General features: G+C 42.4%; 1 protein-coding gene and 1 long non-coding RNA gene across 3 annotated transcripts in view; one reads left to right on the plus strand and one right to left on the minus strand.

Moving 5' to 3' along the window:
- The window catches only part of LOC311517535, a 48202-nt gene that overhangs the window by 10680 nt on the left and 11331 nt on the right, over nt 1-26191 (plus strand). Inside the window, exon 2 of the long non-coding RNA XR_014710731.1 lies at nt 16933-17014. This is a non-coding gene — a long non-coding RNA (uncharacterized lncRNA). The remainder of the gene's footprint in view (nt 1-16932; nt 17015-26191) is intronic.
- Nucleotides 1418-26191, minus strand: part of CLIC5 (chloride intracellular channel 5) — a 117783-nt gene continuing 93009 nt past the window's right edge. For both annotated transcript variants that reach the window (XM_084622430.1, XM_084622431.1), the window contains exons 5-6: nt 8013-8194; nt 1418-3894 (exon numbers count right to left, since the gene is read on the minus strand). In XM_084622430.1, the coding sequence (XP_084478556.1) occupies nt 3727-3894; nt 8013-8194 (350 nt within the window). In that variant the 3' untranslated portion in view covers nt 1418-3726. The remainder of the gene's footprint in view (nt 3895-8012; nt 8195-26191) is intronic.

Below are 26191 nucleotides of genomic sequence, written 5' to 3' on the forward strand. Positions count from 1 at the left end.
AGCAGTGTTAGTCTGTATTCGCAAAAAGAAAAGGAGGCCTTGTGGCACCTTAGAGACTAACAAATTTATTTGAGCATAAGCTTTTGTGAGCTACAGCTCACCTCATCGGATGCAGTCAGTGGAAAATACAGTGGGGAGATTTATATACATAGAGAACATGAAACAATGGGTGTTACCATACACACTGTAACCAGAGTGATCACTTAGGTGAGCTATTACCAGGAAGAGAGCGGGGGGGGGGGGGAGAGCACGGCAGGGGGAACCTTTTGTAGTGATAATCAAGGTGGGCCATTTCCAGCTGTTGACAAGAACTTCTGAGGAACAGTGGGGGGTGGGATAAACATGGGGAAATAGTTTTACTTTGTGTAATGACCCATCCATTCCCAGTCTCTATTCAAGCCTAAGTTAATTGTATCCAGTTTTCAAATTAAAAAGAAGCTTATCTGAACCTTCTGGGTCTAGAGAAGGAGGCTGGAAATCTTAACAGCACAATCTTCTACATGGATTTCCAGTACTTCCTTTTACTGGTCATATTTTGAGCCAAGAAGCACAAAGCTGTGCAAAAATTACAAACTTGAAAACAGGGGTTTGAATTTCAAACTCACTCAAAGTTCAGGAGGGTTTGGATCCAGAGTTTTGGGTTAGCCCATTATTGAGTTAGGGATGAGATGCAAAATTAGGATCCAGATCCAGATCTGAATCTCTGACAAAATTTGACATACAGCTACTCAGAAGATGGGTGGTTGTTTTTTTTTTAATTTATTTTCTGTGTGAAAAATTTTGATTGAAAACATTTTCCCCATTTTAACTGATTTTGATTTTTCATGTTAACATTGAAAACCCCAAACTAACTTACTAAATAAATAACATTTAGTCTTTTAGTTGCTGAAAACCAAAACAAATTGTGGTTTGGGGATTTTGAATTTTTATAACAAAATCTCAAAAATTTTCAGACTATAGAAATTTTCTCATAAAGATGTCCATTGCAGTAAAAAGCCATTTTCCACTAAAAAACAAAAACAACCAACGAAATTTTAGAAGGAAAATTTTAAAACCAGCTCTACTGTGAGGGTGTTCAGATCTAGAGATTTTGGTATGGATCTGTTTTTAATTAAAATAAAAGCAAACTGTATTAGAACATTTCAGAACCTTAAACGGTTTTGTTCAAATGTGGTTCAAGAAATGGATGAAAGTTCACACGGGAAAGCAGAAATTGGTATATCTCCTGAACTGGTTCACCTAACCCTGCCTGAGACTCACTGTCTGTTTTTGTGAACTTCTTAAAGGCTCCAATTAAAATATGCATAGAATCATAGAATATCAGGGTTGGAAGGGACCTCAGGAGGTCATCTAGTCCAACCCCCTGCTCAAAGCAGGACCAATCCCCAATTAAATCATCCACAGAATGCACAGAACAGCAGGCTTTCTACTTCTTTATTCACAGTTCATACACAACTCTGATTAGACAAAGCCTCTGATTTTTAAAAAAATAACCTGTTAGATGATGATTGAGAAAAGTGAAGTCTTGGTCAGCTGGAGTTCTGGTAGCCAAGCCATAGTGAAAAAAAATCCAAAATGGCCATTAATCAGACACAGGAAACCACTGTTCATTACAAACTACATTTGCAGAGCCTTGGTTATAACAGTCTTACAGAGTGAGCCAGTTCAACCAATATGCTGAGAAGAAAGAAAGAAAGAATTTAATCAATCAAAATAAATAATTAAATATCTTAATTTAAAAAAAAATACAAACAATTCCAATCTGGTTATTTTATGGAGACACATTTTTAATGAGCCACATGTGAATGTGCAGACTCTTCTAATCTCATTGTATTTTGCTGGCTGTTACTTGTGCTCTCAGAGCCAGTTGATTTCTCAGCAACATTGTAAAGAGTGTAAGCATTTGCTTGTTTAAATAGCCCATTCTGAGGGAAGACTAGGGAGTTCATGGACTTTCTTCCAAGGTTTTGGAAAGTTCAGAACAAACTGACTGCTCTGTGCAATACTGTAGTCAGCCCTAAATGTCATCAGTCAATGGGCAAGATTCTGTTCTCAGCTGTGCTGGTGTGAATGCAGAGTAACTCCCCCAAAGTCACTGGAATTACTCTAGAGCTACATCTCTGTAACAGAGCAGATTCTGGCCTTATAAGTTGTCTCCAGTTCATTAGCTTTTTAATTGCAAACAAGGGCCTGATCCTAGGTTCCCCAATGTAAGGGTTTGCCAGTCTGGAGTCCCACTGAGGTCACTGCAGTTCCATACAGGAGCAAGGGGCTGATCAGGAGTGAAGCCGAGGCATGCTAGAGTTCAATTTTATTTGATCTTTTCAAACAACTATAAATCTCCAGATTTGATGAAGATTGGGAGCCTTCCTCTCCCTGATATGTAGCTAGCTAAATCAACTCAATCTTTTATATTTCATACAAAAGAATTGTCGCCCTTAATTTCTTAAAGTGATTCACCAATAAAGTGATCAGAACTAAGCAGATCTGTTCATACGACTGCCCATAGCACAAACTAATCATTTTGGAAAACAGTCCTAGTGCACAGTCAAAAGGGTCATTGATAAGGGTCATTGACAGCAGTGATATGAATCAGGGAACGAGTGGGACAAAGCCACCTTGCATGCGTTTGTGCTAGTATACTTGCCAACTTTCTAGCTAGGAGTGGGAGTTTCTCTGCTTCAGGTCTCCCTTCTAGCTCATCCTCCTTAAGGTTTTCAGGCCAACCTGCTGTCTAGAATGGGAGATGAACTTTGAAAGGTGATCAGTTTCACAAGCTCAAAAATAAATTGGGTATTTCTCCCCAATCTGGCATTCATAAGAGGCAACAGATTTCCACTCCCACCCATGGCTCTCAATCTAAATAAGCTGGCAAATATACAGTTAAGGTGAGAATATCTAAAACAATTCAGCGAGCTGTGAGGATTCTTTCTACGTTACAGAGTAATTATCTGCCCCCTATCACTATAGCATCTGAGCACGTCTCCCCAGAGATCCGGTGGGCTTTTGGGTGAACGGCCCAGTTCATCTCTCATTCTCTCTCTTTTCCGTTTATGATTTGGATGAAGTGGAAACATGCAAATCATATGCCAAGCAGCATCTGCAAGTTTGACATATCCACTGACGCTCTCCTCACTAGCACCACATCAGTAATGAGCATCTTATAACCTCCTCCAGCCCTGTTAAAACAGAGGTTTTTGAATATATCTGCTAAGGAAATTTCTCCCATAGGGTCAAACTCTTTTTGCTTTCAGACAAAACCTCATTCCTACTACCTCAAGGTTCCCACTAGCAGTGTAATTTTGGATAGATCACATCAGAAAAAAAGTATCCTTGAAAAGGGCCAGAGAAGAACCAGTTCTGTACATTCCTAACCCATCTACTTGAATTTTTCAGCTCAATATCCTATTTTTTAAAGTTCCCAGTAAAATAGGTGGCTGATATTAACAAAAAAAAGATGAATAGTTGCAAATACTGATGATGATTGCCAATAATAATACTTGCTCCAGCTCTTGGGTTCAGATTCCAGAGGGTTTTTTACCCCCCTGTAGTTGCCTTATGTTTTCTCTAGGGAGAGGCAGATTTGGCCCTGACCAATACACTTTAACAGCTGAAGTCATGGGGATGCCAACCGGAAACATGATGAAGAATATCTCCTAAGACAACAAGGAGAGGAATCTGTGAACTGGGAATCCCCTGGGGATACTGAGCCCTTGCGGACGTCAGTTAGGATTTGCTGAGCCGCTTGGCCACATCTGCATACGCTTGCTCAATTTCTTTGTCCGCAGCACAGGTGTTGGTGAATTCATCCCGGGCATAAGCATTCTTCAGGTATTGCCATAGCCCCGTCATCTCTGTCGGGAACTCATAGTTGCGATATTTCTTAGCTACAATCTAGAGCAAAGACAAAAAAGAAACTTGCTGGTTTTAGGCTTTTAAACTTCATTCTTTTTGTTACACAACAGACAAGGGAGTCAAAAAGGGCAGGGTCCAATTGTACAAGCCATCAAAAGATCAACATTTCCTGACCATTACCATGCAAATACAGTACCTAGTCTAAGGGCTTGTTTGCACAAACACTTAGTTTGCAGCAAGCTGGGGCATAACCCTACCCCACCCTAGTATCCGTGTGGTCCAGGCTGCCATGCACTAAAAGTGTGCTTTGATCTTCACTGCTTTGAAAGAGGAGTAAATTAAAATGCACTAGGGAACTTTTAGTGTGTGGCAGCAGGGTACATGTAGACTCTGAGTGCGTAGCAGACTAGTGTGGGGTAGATTTATACCCCAGCTTGCTGTAAACTAAGTGTTCATGTAGGCAAGAAGTAAAAGAAGTCCAATACCACAGTGTGGTCACTGATGCCAAATCCTGACTTAGTAATAGCAAGCACTGTATCCAAAGACCCAACAGGCTCCACCATGGGTTTTTCCCTCATTCCTATGAACATCACCTCTAACAGCTGTGCTCCCTGGAATGGCATTATCAGATAAGAAGCCTGGTCGGATGACACTTTAAAAGGTAGGTGGTTTAAAGGGTGTGAACTGAGAAAAGACTGAAAAAAATGAAATGTACTGCTTGGTCAAACAATCATGGCAGGGGATATAACCATCTACAAACAGTAGAAAGATATACACAATGAGGAGGGGAAATAACTGTTTAGAATGGTACAGGGCACCATGACTTAGATACCAAGAATTAGGGGCCTTACTAACATCTCATATTGAACTAGGAGTATTGGTGTAAACTGGGAAAAAACATCTGTGAATCAGGAAGTTTCCTATCTTTGAGATTTATTAGACTGGAAATCTCTGTAGAAGCCCAACCATTAAAGACATTTAGGCCTTGATTCAGCAAGTTACTTAAGCACATGCCTTACTTGCAATACGTATATAATCAATGGGACTAACTCATGTGCTTACGGTTAGATACATGCTTAAGTACCTTGCTAGACTGGGGCCTTTCGTCCTGATTGGGCAATGAATTTAATAATACACTGTATGTAACAATCCTGCAGTGACAGAATGGACAAATTGATTGGGCGGGAAGGATTAGTTAATTTATTGGGTCTTTCCCATCTCTAGTTTTTATGAGTGTAAAGTTACTCCTGAGCATAAAGGGAATTACATCCATATGTACTGTACAGCTCCCCTCTGTTTTCTAAAGTACTTATTAGAGTTTCCATCCATCTCAGGTTTTTCAGGACAGCTCTGTTCTTACAAGGGATTATGGTTTATTCTTATTACCAGGATCCCTTTGGCATACTCTAGGCAAAATCCATTTCTAAGTTGCATCTATGCAATCCCACTCCTTTCAGAAGTGTTTCACATGTGAACATAGAGGCTAGAACCCACTCATCAATTTAGGTTTCAGAGTAACAGCCGTGTTAGTCTGTATTTGCAAAAAGAAAAGGAGTACTTGTGGCACCTTAGAGACTAACCAATTTATTTGAGCATAAGCTTTCATGAGCTCACGAAAGCTTATGCTCAAATAAATTGGTTAGTCTCTAAGGTGCCACAAGTACTCCTTTTCTTTTTTCATCAATTTAGGTTAAGATGCACACAATTTCCAATGGAAGTCTTTAACCAAATGAGAACGTCCTTATATGACTACCTTTTTTTGTGTCTGTTAAACAGACCTAAAACAATAGTCTGCAGCTATGCACGTCTATAAGAGATTTATAATTCTACAAGATCTGTTTACCTATCTTTCATTTTGCCTTAAGGAGATGGGAACTAGCAATAGGCCACACAATGAAAGCTTTAAGCATTAGCATTAAAATGTCTGGCTATGCCTCCATGAGGGAAGGTGAGCCAAAGAAAGTGCCTAACCAGTGAGAATATTATCACATTGCTTGTGTAAGTGACTTATGCATCACATTCTGTGTTCTCTTTTTATACGTGTAAGTCAGCACTCACCATGGCTTAGCTTATGTTTTGACTCATGGAGCCAAGGCAGATGCATGACTTGGCTCCACTTTCTAGCTCCTGGCTTGCCAATGTCTACCAGGTACTTGTTTTTTTTCTGAAGAAACATGTAATCTGATAAATTGAATAAATACAGCACTTAGAAGAGAGAATGATGTACATCCTTTGCACTACACCAGTGACCATTCTGTATCTTAAACCTGGGATCCCAGACTAACTTTCATTGTTAACTTTGCTATGTGAAATACCAGCTGAACAGCTGGTACATCTGAACAGCTCTTTTTAGGTTACACATGGGTGGGAATGGATGCATAGGGTAAAAATTCAGAGTGAGGAGACCTGCGGTTCTAATCCTGGATCTGCCACTGACTCACTGTGTGACACTGGACAAGTCACTTCAAGCTCTCTGTGTCTCAGTTTCCCCATCTATAAAAAATGGGGCAAATTATGCTTAGCCACTATTGTACAGTGCTTTAAGATCTGTGGAGAAAAGCAAAAGCATTAGCATACTAAGAGTATGTCTACACTGCAGTTACATACGTACAGCTGGCCAGTGCCGTTTGACTCGGGCTTGCAGAGCTCAGGCTGTGGGACTGTTTAATTCTGCCGTAGACGTTCGAGCTCAGGCTGCAGCCTGAGCTCTGGGACCCTCCCAGCGCACTGTGTCCTAGAGCCCGGCTCTATCCCGAGCCTGAATGTCTACAATGCAATTAAATAGCCCCCGAGCCTGCGCCCTGTGAGCCCATGTCAGCTGGCACAGGCCAGCTGTGGGTTTTTAATCGTAGGATAGACATACCCTAAGTGTTAAGAATTCTTTTCATACATACGTAGTGCTACTTGATCAAGCATGTACACACAATCGTCAGAAAAAAATAAAAATAATTTATAAAATGGTCCAGTGGAAAGAAAGAATCTGGATGACGAGGGTTGGCAGCTGTCATGGTAGCTAGCTTTAAAAATAAACTTCCTATCAAGGGAAGCCAAAAGGTCACAATGCTTATACAACCCTATTTTATAAAACCAATGTGTGCAGAATGAGGGAGACAGGGGCACTGGCAAGATAATCAGTCCAAGGAGATGTGCGGTTTAGTTGAGAGAGCCAGGTGTGATTTGATACCAACGTGAAGAAACAAAAAGGAAATACAGTGACAGAGTGCAACAAGTGCAAAAGATTAAAGACAAAATATTTTTAAATAGTCCAAATTAAAAGCAAACTGGCCTGTACTGTATTAGCTGTGAGATCTGCTGGTACATTCCTAATAGCTAGCACAAGCTTCTGCTCTTTCCTCCCTGCAAACCCAGACACTAGGGAAAGAAGAAAGCTTTATATATATTGGCCTCAAGCCCTTCCTCTTTCCCCGGTCACTATCTGCCAGAGAGGTCCTTAGTCCATAACCCTGGACCTTCCCCTATTATGTATATTCTTGAGATTGGAGAATTGGACTCCACCAACCCAACAGTATCTGGAAGGGAGGAGAACTTCAGCTTGCTCTGACCCCTTTGACATCTACCGGCAGTGGGGCAGATAATGCTGTGTAGGAGAGATCTAGTGAATTTAATCAATCACCTCCCTTTTAACTCAGAGGAAGGGATCTAGCTGCTCAGCAGGCCCCATATCCTGTTAATGCACCTGCTAGACCTATGCTTGGCTGCCAGAGCAATGGGGGGAGTCCTGTTTGCTCTGCCTTAGTTGTGGCGGACATCTCACAGAACCCAAACACTGCGTACTTGCTGACGCAGGCTAGTGAATAGTGAGAGATGAAGTCTCTAGGGAGCTAGGAAGTACCATGCAATACCCCAGCCTGTTCTTCCCATCTCACAGTGCACTGGAGATGAGCGGGGGCCTTACATTAATGCACATTCTACCAAGTGTTTCTTCCTCTTTCCAATCAAAGAGTCTTTTTACATCTTGTTTAATTTTCTTTGCACTTTTGGCCAAGATCTTAGGACCTTACAAACTATTTACAGACCAGGCTCTTTCCTATAGAAAAGAAGGGACAGGCAGATAGAGCTACAGCATTGCTAGGATAGTTCAGGTTTACAGACCTGGGCATTTTACATTTGCTTGTCCATCAGATGAAGCCTTTTACCTTAACAACATGAAGTTTGGGCAGAAGGTTGCAATCGGCAAGCGTCAGCTCATCCCCATCCAGAAACTTGCGTTTAGACACTTTCTCCTCTTCAGTGCTGTCTGCATCAATTTCTTCAGGCAGAGGGGTGTTCAGATAGTCATCCAGCTTCTTTAATGCCTTTGTCAAACCTCTCTCAAGGCCTTTGTCAATAAATAAATAGATAGGTGGGTGGGAAGAAAGAAAGGCTTAGAAACACTCTCATTGACACTGCCCCCCGTACCTACGAAGGTAAGGCCAGTTGCTCTGTTGTGGGGTTCTGTTTGTGCTGTATCTCCAGTGGAATCTGACTGTAAAGCAGCTACTGAGGATTGCCCCAGTCTAGACCTAGTCTTCCAGTGACACGTGGCTGTTAGGCACAGCCCCTCCCTCCTACCAGTATAGCAACAAAAAACGGACCCTGGAAGGAGGAAAAGAGGTGAGGTCATGATGTTCCTACACTGCAGTGATCCTAGGCTGTGTTTTTGGTGCACTGCAGCCATTGGATCTCAAGGTAGGTAGAACAGCTGTAGATTATATGGGGTGAATGGCCTTGTACACATGGACTGGGCGATGCCCCGTCCATGTACACATGGACTGAGCGATGCCCCTGTACCTCCTCACACTGTTATTATTGAACATCCAGCAAAGAAGGTCAATGAATTGGAGCTCCCCAATTCCAAAAGCACTATTCTAGCTCTACAGTATTGCCATTAATATCAAATCTGGTTCAGTACTTCACGCTCACTTTTTCTTTCATGTGAATTCATTTAAGCTGGTAGGAATGTCTCAGAAGATGCCAACCATAGTGCTATGGCGACATGTTCTCCCAGTCACTTAGAAGATACAGTGTGATTGAAATGAAAGCCATTTAACAACAATTAAATGTGATGCCACACAAAACACTTATGATATACAGCCAGTTTCAAACCTCTTCCCATTTCGGAACTGAATTTGGGTCAAGTTCCCCTTTCAGAGAGGAAAATTTGGACTTTTCACTTTAAGACTTACTAAAGGCTAAATCATAGAATCATAGAATATCAGGGTTGGAAGGGACCCCAGAAGGTCATCTAGTCCAACCCCCTGCTCAAAGCAGGACCAATTCCCAGTTAAATCATCCCAGCCAGGGCTTTGTCAAGCCTGACCTTAAAAACCTCTAAGGAAGGAGATTCTACCACCTCCCTAGGTAACGCATTCCAGTGTTTCACCACCCTCTTAGTGAAAAAGTTTTTCCTAAAATCCAATCTAAATGCTGCAGTCAGTCCTTCCCCACACAGTAAATTCCTTTTGACTCCAGTGGGAGTTCTGCACTCAAAATGATGACAAGATATAGCATATAACAAAGGTGCCAAATTCTCCCACAAAAACATCAGTCCAGGTGCAAGATCTCTGTGTCTACACTTCACCATCATGAGAATGAACAAATTATAGATATTTTACTCATCCATCACAAACTGTAGTATTTGCCCCATGTGACTGAGTAGAATCATAGAATATCAGGGTTGCAAGGGACCTCAGAGGACATCTAGTCCAACCCCCTGCTCAAAGCAGGACCAATCCCCAACTAAATCATCCCAGACAGGGCTTTATCAAGCCTGACCTTAAAAACCTCAAAGGAAGAAGATTCCACCACCTCCTTAGGTAACCCATTCCAGTGCTTCACCACCCTCCTAGTGAAAAAGCTTTTCCTAATATCCAACCTAAACCACCCCCACTGCAACTTGAGACCATTACTCCTTGTTCTGTCATCTGCTACCACTGAGAACAGTCTAGATCCATCCTTTTTGGAATCCCCTTTCAGGTAGTTGAAAGCAGCTATCAAATCCCCCCTCATTCTTCTCTTCTACAGACTAAACATCCCCAGTTCCCTCAGCCTCTCCTCATAAGTCATGTACTCCAGCCCCCTAATCATTTTTGTTGCCCTCCGCTGGACTCTTTCCAATTTTTCCACATCCTTCTTGTAGTGTGAGGCCCAAAACTGGACACAGTACTCCAGATGAGGCCTCACCAATGTTGAACAGAGGGGAATGATCATGTCCCTCGATCGACTGGCAATGCTCCCACTTATACAGCCCAAAATGCCATTAGCCTTCTTGACAACAAGGGCACTCTGTTGACTCATATCCAGCTTCTTGTCCAATGTAACCCCAAGGTCCTTTTCTGCAGTACTGCTGCCTAGCAGCTCAGTCCCTCGTCTGTAGCAGTGCATGGGATTCTTCTGTCCTAAGTGCAGGACTCAGCACTTGTCCTTGTTGAACCTCATCAGATTTCTTTTGGCCCAATCCTCCAATTTGTCTAGGGCCATCTGTATCCTATCCCTACCCTCCAGCGTATGTACCACTCCTCCCAGTTTAGCGTCATCTGCAAACTTGCTGAGAGTGCAATCCACGCCATCCTCCAGATCATTAATGAAGATATTGAACAAAACCAGCCCCAGGACCGACCCTTGGGGCACTCCGCTTGATACTGTCTGCCAACTAGACATGGAGCCATTGATCACTACCCATTGAGCCTGGTGATCAAGCCAGCTTTCTATCCACCTTATAGTCCATTCATCCAGCCCATGCTTCTTTAACTTACTGTCAAGAATACTGTGGGAGACTGTATCAAAAGCTTTGCTAAAGTCAAGGAATAACATGTTCACTGCTTTCCCCTCATCCACAGAGCCAGTTTTCTCGTCATAGAAGGCAATTAGATTAGTCAGGCATGACTTGCCCTTGGTGAATCCATGCTGACTGTTCCTGATCACTTTCCTCTCCTCTAAGTGCTTCAAAATGGATTCCTTGAGGACCTGCTTCATGATTTTTCCAGGGACTGAGGTGAGGCTGACTGGCCTGTAGTTCTCCGGATCCTCCTCCTTCCCTTTTTTAAAGATGGGCACTACATTAGCCTTTTTCCAGTTGTCTGGGATCTCCCCCGATCGCCATGAGTTTTCAAAGATAATGGCCAATGGCTCTGAAATCACATCCGCTAACTCCTTTACCACCCTTAGATGCAACGCATCCAGCCCCATGGACTTGTGCTCGTCCAGCTTTTCTAAATAGTCCTGAACCACTTCTTTCTCCATGGAGGGCTGGGTCACCTCCTCCCCATACTGTGCTCCCGGTGCAGTAGTCTTGGGAGCTGACCTTGTTCATGAAGACAGAGGCAAAAAAAGAATTGAGTAGAAATTTGCAAGTTTGCAAGTGATTACTTGGATTGAAAACTCTCTGGGACAGGGACCATCTTTTCATACTGGGTTTTTACAACACTTAGCATGATGAGGGTCCTGGTCCACCACTAGGCACTATGATAATACAAATAATTGATAATATTATAATGTGCAAAATAACAATATGGCCCTAATGAGGATAAGGGCCAGTACCTCAGCTGATTTACACCAGCTGTAGCTCTGAAGCATTACACTTTTAGGCCCGATTCTGCACAGTTTTACACCGGTGAGCTACTTTACTCAATGCTTACGTCTACATTTGTGGTGGGAGGTGTGATTCCCAGCTGGTGCAGACATACCTGCACTAGCCCTGCTCAAGCTAGCACACTAAAAATAGCAATGTAGCCTAGGTAGCACAGGGAGCGGTTTGGGCTAACCACCCAAGTATGTACCCAGGGTGTCAGGGTGGGTATGTATGGAGGCAGCTAGCCTGAGCTATCTCCCATGCTACCCTGGCTACACTGCTAGTCTTAGCTAGTGGGTATGTCTATGCAAACCAGGAATCACACTTGCCAAATCAAATGTAGATGTAGCCAATGAATGACGTTACGTATAAGTATTTTCAGAAGCAGGTCTTTAAACCCATCTTATGTGGTGCAAAGGGTACTTCTGAGGGAATTCTGCAACAAAAAATAAAAAATTCTGTGCCAGAAAATTTAAAATTCTGCACACAATATTTTAAAATTCTGCAATTTTTATTTCTCAAATAAATATGGAGGCTCCAGCATGGCAATGGGAGCACAGGCCACTGGCTGCACAGAGGTGAGAGCTCGCTATACTACTCCCCCGCAGGACACAGAGTCAGTGGTAAGGCTGCACCCAACCCTGATACAATGCAAGGACCAGGCCAGCCCCAGAAACACCCCAGGGCCCCTCCATGCCAGGTGCAACAGATGTGGGCAGGTAGGCTCAGCAAGGCATGATATAAAAGTAAAGGGACTTAGTGTGGGGGGGATCCAGGTGTGGGTTGAGCGAGTTCTCTGTGGGGCAATCTGGGTGCGGGAGGCACAGTGGGGAATCAGGGTACAGGGGGGATCTGGACACACAGGGGCTTGTTGGAGGGTTCTGGGTGCAACAGTAATAGGACTCTTCAGGGGGGGTCCAGATGAAGGTGGTTGGGGGCACCCAAAACATACTGCTGGGGAGGGTCGCATGACCACTCTTGTGGCTTCCCTTTGCTTCCCCATCAGAAAGTCATTTTTCTGTGGAGAAATGAAGAAATCTTCAAGGGACATAAATTCTGCGCATGCACAATGGCACAGAAGTCCCCCTGGAGTAAAAGTGGCCTTAAAACAGCTGAAGAATTCACCTTGATATGGGGAACTCCACCAGCAGAAAGCTGACACAGGTGACTCTATCACCTCTGTTATCAGCCACACCTCCATCCCTGGCATGAGAGCAGAGATGATGTGTTTCAAGAGCATTCAGGGGGGAGGAGAGCATCGCTATGCCTGATCTTCCACTGGCATAACATCCATTACAGCCCTTCTGCCAGTGGTGGAAGTTAAAGTAGGCTGCCTGTTGCTCTCACTTCCACCAGGGTCTGCTGGCCATGGATCAAGGAACCACACCAACTCTCTGTTGCTGCCATGCTCGGACATAGTGGAGAATCATCATGGCATTACTGTTAGGACTGAGAAACCTACTACAATCCTAACTGAACCCTCCCGCCCCCAGCAAACATGTTAGGGAAGGTTAGAATTTCATGTCTGAAAGCAAAGACTCTAAAATGACTGAAGTGGTGCCATCTATAAAACAAAAGTGTTGCCATCCCTTATTTAATCAGCTCCCAAATTTAAATTTGACACTGACATTCTACTGTCAGATTCTGGCATTATTGTCTGTAATTGCCTGCAGCTGTGTTCTGCTACACTGCTCATATTGAAAGGTAATAAGGACATGCCGTTTAATATACCCTCATGTGGCAACAATGGAAATATTTTGCAATCTCTTTTTGTTTTGACCCATAACACCTGTTGAACAGAAAGTTTTCTTTCTCCCGGTCAGCACCAGATAATATTCTCTTATAGTGAACTCATTTGGAGACAGTGGAATTGAATTATTCCGATTTAACTCAATTTAGCTCACTTGGATTTTTGAAAACTGGCTTAACACTGAGCATTCTCCCGTATCCCCTGACAACCCAATAAAATCTTTGGTTTTGCTAGATCATCTGTTTTATATTTCCAATATGAGAAGACGGTATTGCACAACACCAGGAAAATGCATTAAGTGCGTTGTATGCTAGACTATAGAGTCAGAAAGGTGTGTTTATAAAAACAGGGCAGAGGTATTTTTAATGTAGCTCTTTTCTGGAACTCATTCATTTCTCTTGCTGCTATCACTATATCAATGTGTCTTAAGGCTCTCTCAGAAACAATGGCTGGAGTGATGCCTTTTGGTGAGAGCAGAAAATAACATGTATGTGAATTCTCCAGGGTTCTTTAACCTCTTCATACTTAGAAGGCATTTGCCTAGTAGAATAGCCATAGGAATGAGCACCAGTAGATCTGTGTTCTAATTCAGGGGCTCTATTTGGTCCTTGTAGGATCCCAGTATTTCTCACTAAAATCAATGGGGGAGCAATTCATATCCTGGTGTGAGAATTGTGACCATAACTTGTTGTGTGACCTTGGGCAAGTGAATTAGCCTCTCTAAGCCTTAGTTTCATTAAAATTCAGTTGTGGACCATCAAGCCAGATCTGTTATTCCAACAGGAGAGAACTGCCCCAATCCCAAACTGACTGATATAATGGTCAGTCCCTGATAAAGACCTGGGTTAAAATTTTCAAAAGCTCCTAAGGGAATTAGGAGCCAAAGTTCTATTTTCAGAAGTAATATAGGCACTTAGGATCAGATTTTAAGGGATTTAGGTGCCTAAAGATGCAAATGGCACCTAGCGAGATTTTCAAAAGTGCCTATGCACCTAATTCCCTTGGTGCATATCTGTATCGTGAAGTATCTAAATACCTTTGAAAATCTGGCCCTTAGAAGCCTGTCTCATTGAAAGTCAATGGGATTTAGGGTTTTAAGTGCCTAAGTCCTTTTTGAAAATGGGACTTAGGCTTCAATGTCACTTAGTTGCTGTTGAAAATGTTACCCCTGTTCACCACCTCCCAGACCTCCAGATCCAAATCCAGACACCAGATCCAGAGTGTGGACAGCTCTGTGAATGGAATCCATTCCCATGGTTATCATGGCAAGTATGAAAACCTGGGTCAACTGAGATAAATCATCTGCATGGACAATGAAAGCATTAAGCACAATCAGCATTGGGGATCACAGTGCCTACACAGTGAGTGACCTATTCAAGCTAACTACAGGTTCCAAGTTCACCTGCATCAGAGATCAGATATAAAATACATGATAACACCACCTCCTTTATTTCCCAGTGCCTCATGCTGGACAACATACCCAGCCAGGAACATTTTACTTCATTTGTGGTCCTGCAGTATCATCTATGACATTAGGGACTATACCTTTAAAAGTTAAGCTTTCCAGACAAAAGTCTGGGTGGGGCACTGTGAAGCTCTTGTTGTTATGCACAGCCAGTTGGAACCAGAGTACCAGACACAGAAGAAAGCAGAGCTTTTGCTAGTGTGTTAAGCGTTGATTGATCGCTGAACGCCACCTCTATCTAGCCAATCATACAAAAAGAGATTGGTAAAAAATTTCACACCATTCTTTGCAGTTTTCCTGTCCCACCCCCTTACAGTTTTTCACAACTTTGTCTAACAGCGCTTAGAAGCCAGAGAAATAACACTTAACGACCTCAAAGAAACCACAGAATATTTAATGCATGTATTACCATCTGCCAAATACACAGGGCAAGGTTCAGTTTAGCTGATGATACCAAATTTACAATGATATCCTGTTTGCAAGATAAGGTTACTCGGTGTTAAACAATGAAATCAACAAATCCTGATATGCACAGAATTATAAAGATCGTAACAAAAGTTAACAGTAATTGGCAAAATTCTGCTGTCAGATACACGGGCATAAATCTGGAGTAACTCCACAAGACCAACAAATTTACTCCATATTTACACCAGTTTAACCAAGAATAGAAAAGATTGGGAGAAAATTGTGATTTTGCACACTTTGCACCTCCATCTCATGGAGCCTTCCTATGGGAGGCTCCGGTGCGCTTCAGCTGCTATTTTTTCAATCTAAAATAAAGACTCCCTTTTTTCTCTTAATGAACTGCTGAAATTCAGTTTTCATGCTATTTTGTTTGTCACCTTCTCTAGTCACTTGGTGACTGGGCAACAAAATGGCAGATGAAATTCAGTGTTGATAAATGCACAGTAATGCACATTGGAAAACATAATCTCAACTATAAATATAAAATGATGGGGTCTAAATTAGCTGTTACCACTTAAGAAAGAGATCTTGGAGTCATTGTGGATAGTTCTCTGAAAACATCCACTCAATGTGCAGCGGCAGTCAAAAAAGCAGTCAGAATGTTGGGAATCATTAAGAAAGGGATGGATAAAACAGAAAGTATCATACTGCCTCTATATAAATCCATGGTAGGCCCACATCTTGAGTACTGCATACAGATGAGGTCGCCCCATCTCAAAAAAGATATATTGGAATTGGAAAAGGTTCAGAAAAGGGCAACAAAAATGATTAGGTGTATGGAACGGCTTCCATATGAGGAGAGATTAATAAGACTTGGACTTTTCAGCTTGGAAAAGAGATGACTAATGGGGGATATGATAGAGGTCTATAAAATCATGACTGGTATGGAGAAAGTAGATAAGAAAGTGTTATTTACTCCTTCTCACAACACCTGAACTAGGGGTTACCAAATGAAATTAACAAGCAGCAGGTTTAAAACAAACAAAAGGAAATATTTTTTTCACACAACACACAGTCAACCTGTGGAACTACTTGCCAGAGGATGTTGAAGGCCAAGACTATAACAGGGTTTAAAAAAGAACTAGATAAGTTCATGGAGGATAGGTCCATCAATGGCTATTAGCCAGGATTGGCAGGGATGCTGTCCCTAGCCTCTGTTTGCCAGAAGCTAGGAATAGGTGACAGGAGATGGATCACTTGGTGATTATCTGTTCTGTTCATTCCCTCTGGGGCACTTGGCATTGGCCACTATCGGAAGACAGGATACTGGGCTAGATGGACCTTTGGTCTGACCCAGTACGGCCATTCTCATGTTCTTAAGTGTCTGTGGTTGCAGGATCGGAACTTTAATTTGTATTTATTACAACGTGAGGTATCAAGGCCTAGGGGGTACAATATATGTATCTCTTTCTATGAGGGAATACCACTGAAACCACAGAGACAACAAAGCTTCTAAGTTGTCAAAACAAAACAACATGAATTCCTTTGTATTCGTCATGTGAAACCACCCCAGAATGACCCCGGCAGAACTGCAAGTTCCTTAATTGTCAAGCCCAAACGAGTTTAACAAACTATGATCTGTGTACAAAATGAGTTGTGCTTGCCGCAGCTACCCTGGGTAACTGATTGATGCTTTTTCTTTTTATTGCTCTTTTTGACCCCCCCCTTCCCATTAAGATTTATCCCACAACACACGCAAATGAACTCGATGAAATATGCAATGAGGGAAAAGGTGGAACAGCACATAAATATTCGCAGTCTCACACAAACAACCTGAGATTTATTTTTCCTTTAAGAAAATAAACCACCTTCCTTGATCACTTCCAGATTCATGGTGTTTGATATTAGAAGAGATCCAATACTGTTTTCTGGCAGGAGAGGAAAAACAACTTAGGACCAGCAATTTAAGGTAAGAAAATAATATAATTCTACTAATCAAACAGCCTGATTAAAGACCAGGGATCCATATTGTCAACTCCTTCTCTCCCACCCACTCTACCAAACAGGCTCAAGGTCTGTATTATAACCTTTAACTAGACAGACTGGCCCTTTAACAAATGGATGCACTAAGACTGCAATGTGCCGTTTGCTGTAGTACACAGAGGATATTTTTGCCTTCCACTTTAAAAAAAAGTTGAGTTCCTTTTCTTTCTTCCTATTGTTTCTATATATCTTTAATTACAATGCATGTGATTAATGCCACCTGTGCTGATTCTGGGGTGGGCATCTTGCCCTGATCTTCTTTGCTTCTTAGAATATGTCTACACACACCCTGTGATTGCAACTTCTGTAGACATACCTGAGCTAGCTTTAATCTAGCTAGCGTGGGTACTGGAGCAGTGAAACCATGACAGCATGGGCTTCCGCATGTGCTGCACCAACCCACCCAGAACACTGGGTAACTACTTAGGCGCCTAGTGGGTGCTGGACCTCAGCCTGCTGTGGCTTCATTGCTCAGGTACGCAAGACAGCGAGAATAAAGCTGGCTCGGATATGTCTACATGACCTGCAATTACAGTACAGGCATACTCTTAGTTTAAAGTCGCTTTTTCTCTTCTGTGCTATCCCCGTTTCCTGAGCTCTCTCTTCTAGGCACTCTCTCTCTCTCTCCTGCAAGTGCCTTAGTACTTTCTCCACTGCCTAATGAAGCCATTAATTACATTTAAGGTACAATTTTCAAGACGCACCGACGTGATTTAGGAGCCTATGTACCATTTTCCAAGTGATTTAGGAACTTACAAGGCTGCATCTCATTAGAAGTCAAAGGGCCTAAGTCACTTTGGCACTTTTGAAAATGTTACCCTACATCCTTATGTTGCTGCTTACGCCACAATCACAGGCCAATGAGGATGATACAGCCAGAGCTACTCTCCAAAGACTTGGGGCCACTTTGGCAAAACTGTCAGTTTCCAAGCACTGCATAGCAGCCCTGCTGGTGGATAGTGTGGAAGGAAGGGGCAGAAACTTCACCTCCCCTGGCTGCCCATAATGCCCTTAGTCAGAAGAAGGATGGTCCAGGGATGAGGGAGCTCCCCTGAGTCTTAGGAGACCTGTATTCCATTCCCAGCTTTTCTGCGTGACCTTGGGCAAGTCACTTAGTTTTTTCTGTGCCTCTGTTGCCAATCCATAAAATGAGGATAACAGCACTGCCCTGCCTCCCAGGTGTGTTGTGAGACTAAATACATTACAGACTGTGAGATGCTCTGATAATGGGGGGGCATACTGGTATCTAAGATAGACAGCTGCCCCCTTTTTCAGCTGTGCTGAACCCCCATAGAGGACTTTGCAATCTCCTCTCCCTGGACTTTCACCGCGGGGGCTCTACAACCAGGGTCTGTATTGTCAGGAGCAGTGAGGAGCCAGCCGTAAAAGGCTTGGGTCAGAGAAGGATCAAAAAGTTTGGCTGCTTCCTAGAAACTAATTTCAATGTATCTGAATCTGGAAATCTGGGAATATTAGACTCTTTTGTGAGGTTTCCCACTTTCAGCCAGGCTGAAAATATCACAAAAACAGGCTTTATCACAGTATTTTGGGTTTATTCCTAGATATAACCAGGTAGCACAGATGCATTTGAAATTCTTTTAAAAGAAAGATGGGTGAATTTTTTCAAGTCTCCATAAAGCTTTACATTTGATTCCGTTCCAGTTTGGGGCTGAAGATTCAAGTTTATTCCTAGCTCACTTGTCCTTTCTCTGGATTACAATGGAGGAGTAAAACACACTTAATCAAATGGTCCTACAGGGCCTACATGAAGAGAGCATCAGGAAGATATACAGAGAGGCTGTTCTGACCAGAGGAAACAGGACTTGGAAAGCAGTTAAAGAATGGATTAAAAAGGGTTCACTTCCAATGGTCTGGCACTTGTTTTAAGGCCAGGAGATGGCAAAAAGTAAAACCGCTGTTCTGTAATCGCTCCAGGTAAAACAACTGCTAACTTGTATTTCACAAAACATCTACACTCTGCAGGGAAAAACAGATGCCATTCCAGGACCACTTCCCAAAGGGCCTGATTCTGACCTCATTGGCACTAAGTTAATACTGGTGTCACTACATTTATTTCAGTGGGGTGACTCCTGATTTGCCCCAGGGTAGTGAAAGAAGAATGAGGCCCCGAATGTAATAAAGCCACAGAATTTATTCATAATGCAAGATTTTCACTCCAGCATCCCTATTTAGGTTGCTCTGTGTTAACTCAGACTACGCTGTGTTGTTTACTTATCAAACAACAAGAGATGCTTCTGGAACCAACAAAGCAGCACTAAGTGCAGAAATGTCCTGGGGAAAACGAGAAAAGGTTTAAGTGCACAGCTTAACTTTCAGTCACAGTGCTGTGGGGACCCCTTGTGTTCTAGTATTTAAGCAAAGAAAATTGCTCCTTGTATGTTTAAGTTTCTCTTTCTACTACGCACACAGTGGGCAAATTCTGCTCTCATTTACACCAGTGTAAATCCAGATGCACACCACTGATTTAAACCAAGTTACTCCACCCATACAGTGGTGTAGCTGACAGCAGAAATTGGCACAATAGGTAGAAATTGGTTACTATATGAATATATTCAGAATAATATTATATCCACATAGATATAAAAGGGCCTGATTCTCCTCTTGCACCAATTGCTACGCTAATGTAACTCTATGGAGTTCAGATTTACTCCTGACTTGCAAGGGTGGGGGCAGCGGAAGATGAAAGGAAGAGAATCAGGCCTAGACGTTGTACTGCTATTTAGGCTGTAAGCTTTCAAGGCAATTACCATTTTTTAAGACTTCTGTAAAGGCGACTGGTACTATGTAACTATATATAAGTAAGACACATCAATCTAGATGCCTTATCTATGCTAGGAGAACTTTAGACTGAGATTTCCAAGTTGCCTAAGGCGTTGGGAACATGGGAGTATAGAGTCAAATGCCACAATAGCATTTAACTTCAGAAAGGGGAACTACAGAAAAATGAGGAAGTTCGTTAAACAGAAATTAAAAGGTACAGTCACAAAAATAAAAAGAAAAGGAGTACTTGTGGCACCTTAGAGACTAACCAATTTATTAGAGCATAAGCTTTCGTGAGCTACAGCTCACTTCATAGCTCACGAAAGCTTATGCTCTAATAAATTGGTTAGTCTCTAAGGTGCCACAAGTACTCCTTTTCTTTTTGCGAATACAGACTAACACGGCTGTTACTCTGAAACCAGTCACAAAAATGAAATACCTGCAAGCTGCATGGAAACTTTTAAAAAACACAATAATAGAGGCTGCAATTAAAGTATACCCCAAATTTTAAAAGATAGTAAGATGACCAAAAAGTGCCATCATGGCTAAACAACAAAGTAAAAGAAGTGGTTAGTGGCAAAAAGGCATCCTTTAAAAATTGGAACTTAAATCCTATGGAGGAAAATAGAAAGGAGCATAAACTCTGACAAGTCAAGTGTAAAAGTATAATTAGGCATGACAAAAAAGAATTTGAAGAGCCACCAGCCAAAGCCTCAAAAAGTACCAGCAATTGTTTTTAAGTACATCAGAAGCAGGAAGCCTGCCAAATAAACAGTGGGGCCACTGGATGGCTGAGGTGCTTAAGGAGCATTTAAGGAAGATAAGGCCATTGTGAAGAAACTAAACAAATTCTTTGCATCGGTCTTCACTGCAGAGGATATGAGGGAGATTTCCAAAGCTGAACCATTCTTTTTGGGTGACAAATCTGAACAACTGTCCCAGACTGAGGTGTCAATAAAGGAGTTTTAGAACAAACTGATAATTTAAACAATAATAAGTCACCAGGACCAGATGGTATTCACCCAGGAGTTCTGAAGGAATGCAAATTTGAAATTGTGATATGTAACCTATCATTTAAATCAGCTTCTGTGCTAGATGACTGGAGGATAGCTAATGTGACACCAATTTTTAAAAAGGGCTCCAGAGGCCATCCTGGCAACTACAGGCTCATAAGCCTAAGTTCAGTACCAGGCAAATTTGTTGAAACTGTGAATAGAATTGTCAGACACATAGATGAACACGATTTTTTGGGGAAGAGTCACATGGCTTTTGTAAAGGGAAATCATGCCTCACCAATCTGCTAGAATTTGTTGAGGGTGTCAATAAACATGTGGACAAGGGTGATACAGTGGATATCATGTACTTGGACTTTTAAAAAGTCTTTGACAAGGTCCTGCACTTAAAGCTCTTAAGCAAAATCAAGCAAAATCATGGAATAAAAAGGAAAGCCCTCTCATGGATCAGTAACTGGTTAAAAGATAGGAAACAAAGGGTAGGAATAAACTGTCAGTTTTCAGAATGGAGAGGGGTAAATAGTGGTGTCCCCCTGGGATTGGTACTGGGACCTGTGCTGTTCACATATTCATAAATGATCTGAGAAAAAGAGTAAACAGCGAGATGGCAAAATTTGCAGGTAATAAAAATTACCCAAGATTGTTAACTGCAAGGCAGACTGTGAAGAGTTACAAAGAGATTTCAAAAACTGGATGACTGGGCAACAAAATGGCAGATGAAATTGAATGTTGCTAAGTGCAAAGTAATATACATTGGAAAACATAATCCCAACTATACATATATAATGATGGGGTCTAAATTAGCTGTTTCCACTCAAGAAAGAGATCTTGCAGTCATTGTGGATAGTTTTCTGAAAACATCTGCTCAGTATGTAGCTGCAGTCAAAAAAGCTAACAGAATGTTAGAAACTATTAGGAATGGGATAGAGAATAAGACAGAAACTATCATAATACCGCTATATAAATCCATCGTATGCCTACACCTTGAATACTGTGTGCAGTTCTCATCACCCCATCTCAAAAAAAGATATATTAGAATTGGAAAAGGTACAGAGAAGAGCAACAAAATAATTAAGGTATGGAACAGCTTCCATATGAGGAGAGATTAAAAGGACTGGGACTTTTCAGCTTGGAAAAGAGATGAATAAGAAGGGATAAGATAGAGATCTATAAAATTGTGACTAGTGTGGAGAAAGTGAATAAGGAAGTATTATTTTTTCCTTCACATAACACAAGAACCTGGGGTCACCCCACTAAATTAACAGGCAGCAGGTTTAAAACAAACAAAAGGAAGTACTTCTTCACACAATGCACAGTTATCATGTGGAACTCATTGCCATGGGTTGTTGTGAAGGCCAAAACTCTAATGGGATTAAAAAACAAAATAGATAGGTCATGTAGGATAGGTCCATCAATGACTGTTCGCCAAGATGGTCAGGGATGCAACCCCATGCTCTGGGTGTCCCTAGCCTCTGATTGCCAGAAGCTGGGAGAGTATGACAAGGAATGGATCACCTGATGATTGCCTGTTCTGTTCATGCCCTCTGAAGCACCTGGCATTGTCCAAAAAACAGAACACAGGGCTAGATGAACCATTGGTCTGACCCAGGACAGCCATTCTTATGTTCATTATGATATTCTAATTTCTTTGCTGGCTTTGAAAAATCTCAGCCTTAAATTTGGTTTTCTTCTAATATGTTCAGTAATGCCAACCCTTAGTATTCAAAAGTCATGCATCAGATCCCCAAAATCTTACTTAAAAACCATGAGATCTTAAAATAATAAACTTTGCGTTCTTTTCCTTTGCCTCTTTGTTTTTGAGACTTTGAGGTTCTCACGCCAAGCTTTTCTCTGCAACCAGGAGGACTAGAAATTTACTGTTTAAAAAATAAAATCAAATCTGGGATTCTCATGAAATCACTTGCCTCCAGGAGTGCGTTTTTAAGGAAAACACCAAATATTGCAAGACCGGATAAAATCGCGAGAGTGGCAACATGGTTTTCCAGTTATGTTTTATTAATTTCCCCCCAGTTCTTCTACAAAGACAATTTGCATCAGGATAACAGCCAAAAATGTTTTTGGGGATAAATATATTCTGGCCCATTCCTGCTCCCATTGAAGTCAATAGGAGTTTTGCACTATGACTTCTCAGAGAGCAGGATTAGGCCACGGAATTCTATGTCATTAGACATTCTGCTCTATAATAACATATTCAGGAAGGTAATAAAGTATGTGGCTACTTTTAAGGCTGTAAGTAATCCTCCTGGAGTCAACGGGGCTACTCATGTACTTAAATTTACATGTACTTAAGCAAAATTTCCTGAATCGGGGCCATAATTTCCCACAAATCCATGTCCATGACAACTACATAGAGGACTTGATTCTGACTGCATTGAAGCCAATGGAGTTACGCCAGTGTGAAAGTGGAGTTAATGAGATCACAATCAGACCCACGGTGCCTGTAACAATCTTACAGTCCAGAAAGGAGGCCTCCATGTGTGTCCTACTGCTTATAGCAAGGGCCAGCAGGGAAGGGAAGGGGTCACTGAGGTAATGATGCTTAAAATTGAATTTTAAATAATAATGCAATTTAGGCCTCCCATTTCAGCAGCTAGGTGCTTAATGTCTCCCAGGACTGCTGCCACCAGATTGCTCTAATGCAGTTCCATCTGCCCTACTGCGCCTGTGTGTGAGCAAGGGCGCTCAGCAGGGAAAGAGAACAAAGCACCCTGGCTGAGCCAGCAGCAGGATCTGGAGGAATATTCAAGCTCACAAGGGAAATAATGCCTTTGTTAAAGAAAAAAAGTGTCTGCCAGCTAGGTGATCACTTTTTCAAAAGGCAAAAGCAGGACACATGAAGGAGCCCTGCCCCCTCTGTGGCCCTGCCCCTGCCCCTCCTTTTCCCCTGTACCTCCACCCTCTGCTCCTCCTTTTCTCGCCCAAAGCCTGCTCCCCCCCAGCCAGGCCATGGTAAGAGCCACCCAGGAAACCCGGACCGCTGTGGGGAGCCCTGGACCTTCCACTTGCCCTGGATGTGGGGCTGGTGTGCCCGAGACCAGCCCCTGGTCCCACCCTCCTGGCCTTTAGGCCCTGATTCTGCACCATTAAAGTCAGTAGGAGCTTTGCCATTGATTTCAGTGAGCACAGGATCAAGCCCTTAGCGTGCAGAGCACATGTGAGAGATGTCAAAGGGGCATGACAAACTGTGCAACCATTTGCCCGATTATATTTATCCCATGGCTCTGTGATTTATCCTATTGCTGTCACCACTACATATTGTTTGTCTGTGTATAAAACAATAACCGGGACCCAAAGTGTTTGAAGAGAATATATGGGGCCTATAGTTCTTCATCTTCTATGTATGGTCTGTATGTATGATATATACTGGACCTCTCCTCTGTTTATACATAGCTAGTCTGTGTAAAGTCATTTTTATAGACTCTAATGATTTCATGATAAGTTTCATGAAGGCATCCAGCATTAGGGCCAGATTTACAATGACGACTCAGCTCCTTTGGGCTGCTCCTAAGCTGCAAAGAAGCCAGATTTTGGTAGTAAATGGCGGCGGGGGATGGGGTGGGGTGTGTGTGTGTGTGCTCAGTTGGAGCTGACTTGTGACCAGCTTCCCCTCACCCACATGAAGGGGATGTTGCAGGGGAGGGGAGGAGTTCCACTTTGCTATGCTGATCCTCAGCTGCCAGAAGGTAGAGCAGGGCATAGGCTGCTCTAATTCATGGTGAAGCTGGAGCCAGGACTAATGCAGACTGGCCTGCAGAATCAGGGAGCTGTAATCGTCTCTATAATGACCCCCATCCTCTCTGGCACCCGGCATTGCTTGGATTCAAGGGAGAATCTGCCCCACAGTGTCATCATTTCTGTAACCTTTCTGTGTGGCATAAATTCCTTTTGAAGTGAACTGATGTTTTTCTGTTTATTTACGGAGGTACGTGATGGCCTCTAGAAAGGATCAGAACACACAGACACAGTGTTCAGACTGTGCATGTATATTCACTGTGGGGCTGACACTGCTCTCACCTGGAGTAACTCCATGGAAGGCAGTGGAATTAAACTAGCATAAAACCAATGTAGGTCAGAGGAGAGTCAGGCCCTGTGCGTGTGTGCGCATATATATTATAGACCTATATATATAGCACAGAAAGAGAGAGAGAGATGTTTCTCACCTCACATGCTTAACCGCAAAGTGTGTTGTAGCTGCCGAAGGAGGTGAATGGCATTTAATCACATGTAAATTAATGATTTAATGCTCTTTTATTTTTGGGCCCTTGATCTAAATCCAAACCAGACCAGTGGAATCCTCTGGTCAGACGGCTGGAAATTCCACCGAATTAAATCACGTTGGTGGTCTCCCAGCTCAGATCCTAGTGAAGAGCAGTACAGTAAAACATCCTCTCGTTCCGCTAATGAATGCGCCCACCCACACAGGATCTAGTGCCCCCTAAGAACTCAATTCAAGAACAACTTTTTAAACTCATGAATGAAATCAAAGGGCTCATTCTATGAGCCAAAGAGCGCACAATTTTGGGAAGAACTAACTGCAATTGGGTGGTTATTACACATCATCCCTTTCATAAGCAATACAGACATGCAAAAATAATAATCACAATACTGAACATATACACGGTGTTTCAGATAATTAATCCTCAGGATACTTCAATGAGTAGGTAAATAGCTACTGCTATCCTCGTTTTACAGAGCTTAAGTGACTTGCTCTAGGTCACAGAAGGAGCCAGTGTTAGAACTCATGAGATCCTGGCTTTCAGTCCTGTGCTCAGACCAGGCCTTGTGGTAAATATGTGGCAATTAAAAGAATCTGCTCTCAAGGGAGGCAGGGAAATTCAACTAAGGCTAAAGAGAAGAAGAGCTCTGTGTAAGTTTGAAAGTTTGTCTCTCTCACCAACAGAAGTTGGTCCAAAGAAGATATTACCTCACCCACCTTGTCTCTCTGTGAAACTAATGTCAAGATCACACTCCTTGGGCTCTTCCTAGGATTTCTGTCTCTGGCATCAGTTGTGCAGGGCATTAAATGTTCGTGATTTTAACCACAGCAGTGGCGTCTCGTGAAAAAGGTCACAAGACAGAACAATCTAGTCACACTATCCAAGCAGGAAGCGGGACTATTCCTGTGCTGTGAAGACCACTCCTTTAGGGAAGCCTGTTAGGAAATTATTGGGTGATGTGGGGGGTGGAAGGAATCAAGTCCCTTGTAACTGAACGGACTTGAAATAATAAATACGCACACTTTCTTTAAACACAGCTTGCCACATCCTGAGAATCTGGAATCAATTCCT

This window comes from Lepidochelys olivacea (genome assembly GCF_965140295.1).
Source record: "Lepidochelys olivacea isolate rLepOli2 genome assembly, chromosome: 3".
NCBI classification, from domain to species: domain Eukaryota; kingdom Metazoa; phylum Chordata; order Testudines; family Cheloniidae; genus Lepidochelys; species Lepidochelys olivacea.